The sequence below is a fragment of the Prinia subflava genome, chromosome 3 (assembly GCF_021018805.1).
Source record: "Prinia subflava isolate CZ2003 ecotype Zambia chromosome 3, Cam_Psub_1.2, whole genome shotgun sequence".
Lineage (NCBI taxonomy): Eukaryota > Metazoa > Chordata > Aves > Passeriformes > Cisticolidae > Prinia > Prinia subflava.
Window position 1 is genome coordinate 45,745,301 of NC_086249.1, and position 12,725 is coordinate 45,758,025.

The following is a 12,725-nucleotide window of genomic DNA, read 5'->3' on the forward strand; positions in this document are numbered from 1 at the left end:
TATGGACAGGTTGGATAGGGCTCTGAGCAGCCTGTTCTATTTGAAGATCACAGAAACACAGATTCATTGAGGTTGGCAAAGCCACCTGAGATCATTGAGTTCAAGCTACAATCCAACACCACCCTGTCAATTACACCACAGCACTGTCATGTACAGTATTTCCTTAAACACCTCCAGCTACAGTAATTCCACGACGTCCCTACACATCCATTCCAAAGTTTAATCATCCTTGCCATGAATAATTTCTTCCTAATGTTAAACTTGAACCTCCATTGGTGCAGCTTAATACTAGGTCTTCTTGTCCCGCTACTTGTTATGAGGGAGAAGAGACCGCCCCCACCGGGCTAAATCTCCTTTCAGGTGGTTGTAGGGAGCAATAAAGGTCACCCCTGAGCCTCCTCCAGGTAAACACCTCCAGCTCCGTCAGCCGCTCCTCACGGAATTCGGGCTCCAGGGCCTCGGCTGGCCCCATTGCCACCCCCGGAAGGGGCGGGGCCGGACGCCTACCCCGCCCTCCCCAAGATGGCGGCGCTGCCGCTTCCGACCTTCCCGCCACCGCCCTCCCAGCTGCGACGTCACCGCCGCCGTCATCGCCGTCATCAGCGGCGGCGGCGCGGGCGGCGCGAGGGCCGCCGGGAAGGGCGCGCGGAGGCGGTGGCGGCGGCGGCGCTCCCCCGACGGCTGTCCCGGCGCGCGGGGCGGGAGCGGCGGGTCCGCGGGGGCGCGCGCCGCTCCGCGCGCTCCTCCCCCTCCTGCCCGCGCCGCTCCGCGCTCAGGCCCGGGAGGACGGACCCCCCCCTCGCCCCCTCCCACCCTCTCCGCCCCGGGCGGCGGCGGAGGAGGCGGCGGGGAGCGGCGCGGCAGCGCAAGGAGCAGGTGAGTGCGGCGGGGCGGCCGCGGGCGCGGAGGGTGGGGCGGAGAGGCGGGGCGGGCCCCCGCGTTCCCTTCCCCCCGCCCGGCCCCGGCCCCGGCCTTGGCCCCCGGGCCTCAGGCGCGCTGGGCCTGCGGAGCGGCGGCGGGGAAGGGCCGGCTCCCGCCCAGCTGGGTGCGCGGCCGGGCCGCACGGGGGGTCCCCGAGGAGGGGGCCGAACGCCCGGAGGCGCCATCCCGCCGTGTGCCCGCGGGGCCGTTCCGTCACTCGGTGGCCGTGCTGGATGGAGTCTGCTTCCCGTGTACTCGGATATTCCCTGCTCGTGGGGTTTCTTGGGTTGGATTTTGGTTTTGTTTGGTTTTTTTTTTTTTTCTCCCACTGAAGTAGTGCTCTTCTCCCACTTTCTGGCAGTAAAATCGCTTCTGCTTTATGTTCTCAAGAGGGACTGCTAATTTCGCTTGTATAAATCCACTCATCACCATTCCTTCAGGCAGTGGCTGCAGCTAACTCCCATCCCTTCAGAACTTGTAGCCGGGCACGTTAGGTTAGTGCGTTATGGGTGGTCTGCTTAGGGCCTCGCCCTTGGCTTCTCGATGGATTCTCACTCCACCGTTGATTTCTTGTCAGCCTTCTGCAAGACTCTTTGAAGATCAGGTGTTTGCCTCTCAGTGGGTTAGCAACCAGCGCTTTGAGGGATCTTGGGCTAGTGATGAAACACTCACGGTTCCTCTGTGCAGACCGGAGTGGACAGACTCAGCCAACGTACCTGAGCACTGAAGAGTTGTGGCTTTATGTGGCTGTGCCCGAGATAACACCCCCTGCTTCTCCGCACGTTTGCTGAGAGTGACAGCACGCTAACGTGCTGATCCTGCTCACAGATTACAGAACGGGTATCCAGCAAGCTGGATACTAAGGCAGAGTGAACTCGGACCTGTCCATGCCAGTCTGCACAGATTGCCCCTTAGTCTGGGAAACATCTTCTTTGAGTATGAAGACTTTGTTAGACAAGGCATGGAATACTCGGTATTTCTGATATAGTACTGGGGCCTGATGTTTTTATCCACGTGTAGAAAGCCAACCATGATTTTATATTTGTGCAAACATAATTAGCAGTTGTTTCTTGCTACTAATGGAGAAATAGCATATGTGAAATCAGAGGGATAGGTTCAAGTGACTATGGTGATGGGTTACCAACAAGGAGTTTTAAATTTGGATTAATTTCTAGTATTTGACTGCTCTCTTGGAAGGTTCGTTATGAATGCATTTTACCATTATTAGTGATATTTTTAGGTAGTAAACCCATGGAGCTTCAAATAGCACTATTTTTTTTATTAGTGATGTGACATGCAAGTGTTAACATTGTAATAGGACCCGAAATATTTTCAGGTAAAAGCTCTTCATTTTCAAAAGTGCAGGGAACCATTCTCAAACCTGTTACTTAGTTTTCAACATGTATTTAGTTTATCAAGGAGTGTTAATAATGAGTTTGTATCTGAACTTCTGTAGGACTTTGAAGTAATTTCACTTGTTATTTGAAATGGCATATTGTTTATCTCTTCACAGGTAGGATTTGCTCAAGTGATGTTATGCTTAGCTTGTGTGTGGTGTGGTGTGCATGCGCAGACGTTGACATGCTTATGAGTGATGTCTTGGACTTCCTAAAGAGATTTTTATCTCCTTAAATGTTTTCTTGTTTTTGAACTTTGCTTTTGTTCTGTTACATCTCAGTTTCAAGTTTTTCTGTAGAATACTTCAGGACTAATTTTTTTCAAGGGGCTGGATTAGGTTTTTGTAACAGAAAACCAGGGGTTTCAGATATCTCTTTATTGTAACTTATGTAGTATCACACTGATTTTGAAGAAAAGTGTTAAGCATGCTTGACACGAAAATATAGGAATACTGGTAATAAAAAAACAGAATTTCAGTGAATGCTGTGTCAGTCATATCATGCTTCATTGATTTCAGTTCATTGGTTAGTGCCCACTAGGTGCACTCACTTCTCTCAAGTCTGTCACATTTTAGATGATTCATGTAAATAACACTCTGTGATGTGTTCTCCTTCAAATGGTAGTGTAATTAATGTCATTAACAGATTGTCTCTCACTCTGGGAAAGTTACTTCATTTAAAGAATAATAATGATGCATTCATGAATGAGTTATCCTAGTGTTATAGTATTTATAATTTATTGTAAAGGTTGTGTGGATCTTATTTATGCATGGAAAAGTGATAATTTACAGTTAAAATTTTAGATATAGAATTTATTTTAGGAGAATAAAGTTAACTTTCCTTAGGTTCAGAAACTTCATTTTGTTTCAGAAGTAGCAGAAAGTTCAGTGCCCCATGCAACATCATGTACCTGAAACAAGAAAGTGCATAATATTCTACTGATTTTTTTTTTTTTTTTAATCCTGGTGGTAATTTTTTGAAATGTTGAGAGTGCTTAAGGCTCAGTCCACTCCCGGCTGTCTAATCCCACATCAGTGTTTGATAAGGAGATGGTAATTCAGAGGCACAGACATCTGATGGGAAGTCACTGCACTGGCCATCAGCGTGGGATTGATATCTGGACTGTGATCGTCAATGGCAAAACAGCAGAAGGGGAAAATGTTTGACAAGGGGAATCTTTATGGGATGTTCCGTTTAAATTGTTCTTGGTTCTCCATTAATGTGCAGTCTGAGAAATTTGGAAATTAAACACATAAATTTTTCTCCTTATAGTACTTTTTTATGAGCAAGGAACCTTCTCAGAAATACAAAACCTGTCCATCTGAGATTTTCTTTATTTTTCCAACTCACTTGGTCCTCAGAGAATGAAAATGGGACTGACTGCATTTGCAAACGCAGTCTCTCAAATGCAATGTTTGACAAAGTGAAATTCCTCAGTTTGCCTCAGAATAATGTGTCTGGACTCAAATTCTGCAGCCTTTGATAACATCTATATTCACTTTGCAGTGGAATGTCTTTCAGTTCTTGTTACATGAGCAAGGCCCTCATGTGATAATATGTGCATACAGAAAGTAGTATGCTGTGCACTCACAGCATGCTGAGTTTGTTTCCACGGAGTAATTTCACATGAAATATCTCTTCTGTTAGTAAAGGATCTGTTGTTAATTGCAAACTGGTAGATGTGGGCCAGACTGTGAGGATAGAATTGAGGATAGATTGCTGCCTGAAATAGTGGAAGTTTTTGTTTCTCATTTCAAGTTGTTATTTAGGTTTTTTTTTATATAGGAGGTTTTACAAACCTTAGAAGATTCAGGTTTGAATGGTATTCTTAATTTCCTCGTGCCAAAATACAGGGGAAAAGGCGGTTGGAATTAAATTATCTGTTCAGTTATGATGATGTTGCCCCCTTCATTCTCTCTATGTTTATAACTATCCTTTTAAGCCTAGTCATCATCATAACTTCCTATACAAGTTAATTCCAAAAAGGTACTAAATGCTGGGTAAAAATGAACTTTTAAAATGAAAGTTTTGCCTCTGTTTCTTTGAAAATAAAAGTACATTGGAATTGAGGCAAAATGAATGTGATTTCTCTGTATGCTGCTATGATGTCAGTGTGTGCTGTACTTGCGTATCAGGCTCATCTGTCCTTCACGTGTTGAACCCTCTCCCTATGCCATTGCCAGTGTCATTTATCTAACCCTTTTTATTTCAGATATGGCTCTTTTAACTGTAAATATTTAATCCAAATTAGGCATTTGTTATATGATTGTGTTATTAAAAATGCTTTTGCATGTGTCACTTGATTTTTATATCTTCTATTAAAAGGGTGTGATTGTGTGAAACTGTGGAAATTTAGTAATTTTTTTCTGAAACTCTGTGAGAATCCTGAAATGAAAGGGTGCTCAGCTAGGTGAGATGTGGTATTGTTTTGCTTTCTAACTTTAATGGTTTATCCTGTCAGACTTTTAAACTACTGCTGCACATTGAGCTGTCCACAATGACTCCTAATTCTTTTTCTCAGAAGACTGGACTAATTTGGTCTCATCAAATATTTAGACAAAATCATTTCTCCTTGTGTGCATTGCATTATATTTATTTGCATTTCATCTGCTGTTGTATTACTCAGTTCTCTAACTCAATTAGATCTTTCTGGAAATCTTTATTCTCTACAGTTCTTACTAACCCAAATAATTTCATACTACTGGAAATTCTAGTATTTGACTATCTGCTTCCACTAATTGATGTTAACCATTGTTTTTAATGTTTGATATACACCGTATGGTTAACTTCTACCCTCCCTGAACATTTTGGTTAATGTCTTGATTATCTGAACCTTATTTATGAGATAAAATTCTTCAGATAATCAGAGGCTTGGAGAAGGAGTCGATAGAGTAGAGGTCTACTGAGAAATCTCAAATATACAGTGTAAGCTTTCTTTCTTTTGTTGTTTATAAAGGAGCTAAAGTATGTCACAAGAGCTTCAGCACAACATTTTGTTTGTAGAAAATGTACAGATGTCAGACTGCTAGGGAAGTCTTGTCATGGAAATAACTGTAGGGTTCAGATAATGAAGTGTCCGCTTTTATACATTATAATATTTTGTTTCTGTGAAATGTAACCTGACCATAAGGATACATGGGAACATATTGCTGATCATATGGTGAAGATGTCTATTAATCCTCTCTGGTGGATGTTAGTTTAAATGTGTATTGTTCTGGCTTTGTGAATGAACTTTGTCATTTGTAACCTGCTTGTGTATGAGTTTGAGAGTGTGTGTGTGTTCTAAGTGCAGAGACACGTGCCTAGGAGCAGAAGGGTAGGAGATTAGTGTTTGGCTAATCATGATCTACTGATTAATGAGGGTGATGGCACATTGCAGTACAACAAAGAGGTAGTTTTTTGAGCTGTATATAAATTGTTGAGCACCTGGTAGGTGTTCCCAAATTGATTTTATTTTTATGTAGATCAAGTAGAATGTAAAGAATGGACAATAGTTTTTGAGGCCCTTTTTGTACAAGCTGTGTGTAGTTCTAAATATATATGTTCCTTTTCTTTTTTCTTCAAATATGGTGGGTTTTTTTTCTTTAACTCCTTTGTTTCTCAGGTAAGATAAATTGTAGCTTCTTGTTTATCAAAGTTATGCTGTATTTCTTTAAATTCTGTTTTTCTTACTGAGAAGGAGCTGTTTTTTGAGCAGCTTAAAAGAAGTGCATCATCATTATGGAGTTTTTGGGTTTTTTTCCTAAACTCATGTAATTCCAAATAGCTGTAGGAATCAGACCGATATCAAATGCAGGCTGTGAATGATATCAAGATGGTTTTGAGTAGGTTGTCATACACAACAAAGGGAGAAAAAGAATAAAGCTCTCATTTTTTGAAATTTGTTTCAAAAGTGGGAGTCATTTTTAGTGGTTGGAACTGGTTTCTGAGAGTTTGGTGAAGTAACATTAAAGATTCTGTTCACTTTAAGTCCCTTGAGCTCGTGCACCAAAAATACATGATGAAAGAAAGCATCTGTCCTGTGTGGTGTTTGCTGCCTAAACGAATAACATGTCATATGATCTTTCCCAAGGGGAAGCTGAAGAATCTAAAGCAGGTCATAAAATGAAAAAAAATATCATTACTGGTGTTCAGCTGACTAATTTAAGTCAGAAGCATTCCTTGTTATTAGATACATTTCATTCATTTATGACTTCTTTTTCTTTCTTCATCACCTCAGCAGCAACTCTTGCAACGTATATCATACTATTTTGTTCATGTGAGTTCAGTGTCAATAGCCCCAAACTGAAGGATTTTACAGTTTTGCTTTTTTTTTTGGTTGAAGTAGTACAAAATGTCAAAAATTAGAAGGAAGGTCACAGTGGAAAATACCAAGACCATATCCGATAGCACATCCCGAAGACCCAGTGTGTTTGAAAGGCTTGGACCCAGCACTGGAAGTACTGCAGAGGTGAGTTGTAAAAATGTTCTTCTTTTCCTCCCCACCCCAGCATCTTCTTTTCCAGGACTTATGTGGTGGGAAAGAGTAGCTCACAAGCACCAAATGCTCAGATGTTCCTGAGGTTAAGTAAAGGTGAAAAGAACCTAAAGCATGGATGTCCAACATGCTAATACTAGAATTTTCAAATACCGTGTGTTGTGCCAGCTTCTGGATGGAGCAGTAGTACTGTGCATATTGATAATATTTCCACCAACCTAAATTTTTCTCTGCCAGATCTGATATTCTTTGTTGATTTTTTTTTAATCAATTATATTACTGGTGGACAGAAATTACAGATAAATGGGACTTAATGTGGAGTCATTTGTTTGTTCTGCCACACTCACACCAATGGTATTTCCAGAAAGGAGTGTGAAATTCACCCAGTAATGTCTGTCTCTTAGACACAGTGCCGTAACTGGCTGAAGACTGGCAACTGCCTCTATGGGAACACATGTAGATTCGTACATGGCCCTTCACCACGAGGTAAAGGCTATAGCAGCAGTTATAGAAGGTAAATCAAGAACTCACTTTGAATTCTTCACATGCTGTAGGAAAATAGCTTTTGCAACTCTGTCTTTTGTTTTGTTTTTGGTTTTTTTTAAGTGAAATGCTGTGGTGTGCCTAATTGTATGTTATATCAGTAACCAATTGCCTTATGAAGCTGCTTAAAACAGTTGTTTTGGCGATGTGCAGGATTCTTGTGTGTATAAAGCTTTACAAAAATGAGTAGAGTCAACTGGATTAACTATGTATTACTTGAAATGGAAAGTTCAAGTACCTTAGTACTTTTTTGTTTTGGCATTGTGTCACTGCAGCTTTCTGGTATTCTTTTCCATCCTGTACTAAAATGTTGGTTTGTAATTAGTTGCAGCAGTGCTCACACTCACAGCCGTTCTGCCTTTGCTATGTTGCTTGATGAATGTCTATCCTTTCTCTCCTGTTGTGAGAAAACACTTATTTTAATACACAGCTTTGTGACTTTATCTGTCAGATATAGAAAAACGTCCTGTATTGTAGGGGGAGATCCCAAAAGTTACCTCTTTTTTCAAAAGAGAGTATTTTTTATTATATGTCTCTTCATATGTTACTAAACTTTGATTTTTTTTTTTCAACTGTCCTTCATGTGGCATAACACCTAACTTGATTGAAACCAAGTATGGCAGTAAGCTTGTGGTATTCTTGCTGTAAAGGACAGAAAGATGTTACGGTTTTAGCATAGTATCTGTTTCTGTGAAGGCTTCACAGTTTACAAAGAGCTGTCCTTCATAATGCCAATATTAGCTGTAGATTATGCATGGGCACACTGAAGCATCAAAGAGTAAAGCAACAGGAAGGTTGGCATGAGGTTAGGGTTCTGTGTCTGGTTCTTTTTTCTGTTCCTGTGGCATGCACTTAGGATGATCTTGACTTTGCTTGTTTGATCTCCATTGCTTCTAAGATGGTAGCAGCTGTGATACAAAATACATCACTGAGTTTAATGTTTCTTTTGGTGTGTAAAAGATTTTACTCTGTTCTGCACTGAATGCTCCAAATGAATAAAGTGAGTGATTTACTGGTAGGGATGAAATTTTAAAACTGTTATAATGTCACTTTCTCCTTGCTTTCAGTGTTTGGAACACTCAGTGCATAGTTCTGCTTGGTCATTTGAAGAGAAGTGACATTTCTTTTAATGATTAAAGCTGTGTTTCTGCTTCACTGTCACCACTGACATTTAAGAAAAACGTTGATTTCCTTCTTCTTATTGCTAACTTTTTTCCTAGGACTATATGAAAAGTCGAAGGACAAATCTTCCTGCTTATTAAATGCTTCAGCATTTAATAAAGGTGTTCTTAAAAGTAAAAAGGGGGAGGAAACCCACCATCCCCACACACCCCGCAAACCAGACAAATGAAAGAACTGTGCCTGTTTTCAAAAGTTTCCACTAATAGCTCTTGGCCAGGCATTGAAAAAGCTGGTACATAATATGTACATAATAAAATGTTGGCATTTTCATGCCATTTAACATTAGAGAGATTTTCACAAATGTTATCCAGGCACTTCAAATGCAATTTTATTTGCTTCAGGCAAGCGAAACTGATGCTGCTTCTGCATCAGTTCAGTTAAAGCAATATTCTTGTTCATGTATCTGGGATAACAAAACGGCAGCGTGTCTGCATGTGTTCAGCCATGCCTGCCAGGGAAGTCTCATCTGCTTTGCAAGGAGCTGAGTAGGACATAGCATGGCTTGCTGCCTTTCTGTCTTCACACCTTCAAGTTCCATACCTGTCTGCAGTAAATCCTGTTTTTAATGGTTTTATCTGACCCTAATGCCTCCCATAATTCAAAACATCACCAGATACCAGGAAAACTTGACTATAAACTATGAAAAAGATTGTTCCATTTTAGCACTAGTGTTGCCTCTCACAGCATTAATTTTAATCTTGCTATAAAAATAAAACCTAATGTGTTTTTACATGAAGCTTACCTGATGATAGTATTAAGGTTGCAATATTATACCTGCCACTCTTCCCGAGATCAGAATTAAGGAGAAGCTAACAAAGAGCTGTGTTAAACATGCTATACCACGAAGAACTTTCCTGTTTCTGCACTTGTAGATTATTGGTTAGTTGCTTGGCAGCTTCTTGGCTGGCTCCTTCATGCAATTGTCAGGATCAATGCCATTGCTGGGCCCTTTTCTTAGACTGAGTGATCCTCTTTATTTGGGATCATCACACTGCATTTAAAAACCAAACCAGTAGTCATATTAGGAAAGAATGTATGGATTTTGAAAGTTTTAAATATTGCAGTGTTTCTTGAGCAGTTATAATATGTACATAATACATATGTAATCTTGACATAATACATACATATTGATATGTACATAATACATATGTAATTAATGACAATAAATATTGTTCACGTGTGCACTCACACAGGTACACAGAGCTGTCCTCAGGTAGGTGTGTGCCTGTTGCTGGATACTTGTTTCTGACACTGTAAGAAGTACAGGCACAAATGAAGGCACTGTTACAAATGTGCATTTCCTAAATGCTGTTGAACGTGGAGAACTGAACTGTTGCAGGATGTAATGCTGTTAAAGTCACTTAACTGCCTTAGAATTTGAAATCAGGAAATTCTGCAATTTAGGCCTTATTTAAAAGATGGGCCCAGCTCAAAATATTAAAAAGAAATTGCGTAATGCCTTTTGTGTGAAAAGTTCTGGCAGTTGCTGTCTAGCCACATCATCTTAAACTGCAGAGGTAAATTGTCATGATCTATTGAAGTTCAACAGTGAGCATGAGCAGGAATAAACAAAAATCCCTTTTGTAGTGGGCTGGGGGAAAGTTATGTAAAAATGAAGCTGTGGTACACATAAAAGAAAAATCAGTGAGTAGACCAGCTTGTTTTTCTGTGCATTTAGCCAAAGCCATTGTATAACAGTCATGGCTTCCTAAGTAATTATTTCTTAAAATTTGACTAATTGTCAGTCTTATTTTATTAGTTTTTGGAGGGTTATGATGTCTTTGGGGAAGGAGAGATACGGTGATTACCATGATTTTGCTTTAGTGTTCTGCTAAAGCTGAAAAAAGCTGACGCAGTAACAGCAAAACCAAACAAAAAATTGACCAACAAACCCCATCCCTGAATGTGTACTTTTTAAATTTCTGTGGGGTTTTTTCATAACTTTTATAATATTTAAGTAGATTTGTATAATGCTTTAGCAAAATATCTTTTTTCAGCATGGGAGTGAAGAAAAAATTTATTAATTGAGGGTAAAGTGGTTTGAATATTTTGTTTTTTACTCCAGCTTGTAGAAAAAAAAGGTATTAAAATATCAAATGTCACTCTGTAAGATGTATGAACTGCATTCAGTGCAAGTTTTATTGCTTTCTCCTTCAGCTAATGGGATTTTTTTCCTGAAGGTATTCCTCTTGAGGAACAATATTACAAATACATTATTGATAATCCTTCTGTCTTTTAACTTAATTTTCAGTTTCACTAATCCAGATCCTTTGTAGCTTAAATATTATTAAAAATTAAGGTGTTGAATTGCACTTTAATGCTGAAAGACAGTTTATTTGTTGAGGTAGCTTATGGTTGAAATGCTTCAGAGAGTTTTGGTAATGCAAAGAATTACCTAATAAGGGGGAGGGGAAAAATACTTTGAATCATAACCTTTACTAAATCCAGACACTTTAAAGATCATATAGTCATGCATGCAAAGAAGATAACTTATTTATATTTGTATGCTGGCTATTATTTGATCCTTAGTGATGAAAAAAGCAGAGCTCTACTCTTCTTTACATTTCCTCTGATCTAGATTGACCTGTACTTACAATTTCATGGAGAATTAAATGCATTAAAAAAATGAGAGCGGTCACTGGTCTTTGTCTCTGTAGATCCTCATGCATTTAACCCTATGATGCAGTTTAAAGAATTAAATATAGGAAACAGTGCAGGGGAGGAAATGAAAAAAAAGACTTTGTCAAATATAAGCAGATTGAAAATGAGATGGTATTAAATTAAATTTATGTATGCATTGACTGTGAAAGACAGTTTACCCTTTATGTATAATGTGACAGGAAGAGTGGGAGAAATTACTTTCTCAATGGAAACTGATTTGGTCTGAGAAAGAAATGTAAATATTATTCATATATTACGTATAAGTTTTCTAATCAAAAGGCAGCATTACTATCTCTCTGTGATTCTTTAGTGTCATCTGATAGGTACAGATGTAGTACTTGTATACAACCATTTCACAGAAGAGTCCGTAATTACAGCTCACAGCCATCACAGAAGTACTAAACTCAGTATCAAGCCAAATGTATATGAACAGAAAATTTTGTTTTCTTGAACAGAAAGATCATCTAAAACAGCACCTACATTCCCTTAGCTTAGGAATTTGTTTGAATCATAGAATCACAGAATAGTTTGTGTTAGAAGGGACCTTAAAGATCATCTGGTTCCATCCCCCCTGCCTTGGGCAGGGACGCCTTCCATGAGACCAGACTGCTCAGGGCCCTATCCAACTTGGCCTGGAACACTTCAGGGATGGGGCATCCACAGCTTCTCTGAGAAACCTGTTCCAGTGCCCCACCAATGCAATGGTTGTTCTCTTTTAACCCATAAGGGGTAAAGGAACTCATGAATCCATACTAAGAGGTGACAAAATTATAGTAGTCTAGGATTTTCCTCCTCCCATTGTATATCACAGCAATATCTTTTACAGAAACTATATCATAAAGGTGCATGACTAGTAGAGTTAATTCTGTATTTTGTAATTAAATAATGAAATAATTATATTAGTGCAAGATGGAAAAGGCTTCCAAGAATTAATTTCTGGTTCATGGTCTTGCAGCAGTGTTTTCCTGTGTGGCATCCTCACCTAGACCACGGGAATTTGGTTCTTAGGTTATCTTCTTGCAGACTTCGTCCACATTCAGAGTTGTGCTTCTGTGTGGCTGTCATTGCCAGTCTATAGTAGTTTGATTCTGTATTAATTGTAGTTTTAAATATACATATGTAATGTATATAGAGACACACTTAGATTTATGTGATATATATAAAAATTGTTGCAGCTTAGATTATGGAGAAGGCTAAATCCTGAAATACTCGGTAGGAGTGATTGTGAAAATATTTGCGTGATGGTCAGAAAAAGGTTATTTATTCTGGATGGGATCACTTGAAGCTGATCTAGAGTAGTAACTGAGTCATGCCATGTATACATACAAGTAATTTTTCTTAGAGTCAAGTCTTCCTTGACTTTCTGAAAGGATTGGGGTTTTTATAATGCTTAAGCCCTTTAGAATGGAGTATTTTTTTACTCATCCACCTTGCCTCTGGGTGGGAGGTTTAGATTTTTCTGGATATACTAATAAAACAGGTATTAAAAGACAGTTAATATTCCTTTAAAAATAGTACCATAGAACTGGTTATATTATGTTTCT

The 12,725-nt window shown here is 39.5% G+C and overlaps 1 protein-coding gene across 4 annotated transcripts in view; it reads left to right on the forward strand.

Annotated features, from left to right (window-relative positions):
- Nucleotides 1-507: 507 nt before the first annotated feature.
- Nucleotides 508-12,725, forward strand: part of ZC3H13 (zinc finger CCCH-type containing 13) — a 45,855-nt gene continuing 33,637 nt past the window's right edge. For 2 of the 4 annotated variants that reach the window (XM_063392123.1, XM_063392124.1), the window contains exons 1-3: nt 508-876; nt 6,646-6,768; nt 7,200-7,309. In XM_063392123.1, the coding sequence (XP_063248193.1) occupies nt 523-876; nt 6,646-6,768; nt 7,200-7,309 (587 nt within the window). In that variant the 5' untranslated portion in view covers nt 508-522. Of the gene's footprint in view, nt 877-6,642; nt 6,769-7,199; nt 7,310-12,725 lie in introns of all 4 variants that reach the window. The other 2 variants (XM_063392126.1, XM_063392125.1) reach the window with 2 other exon arrangements.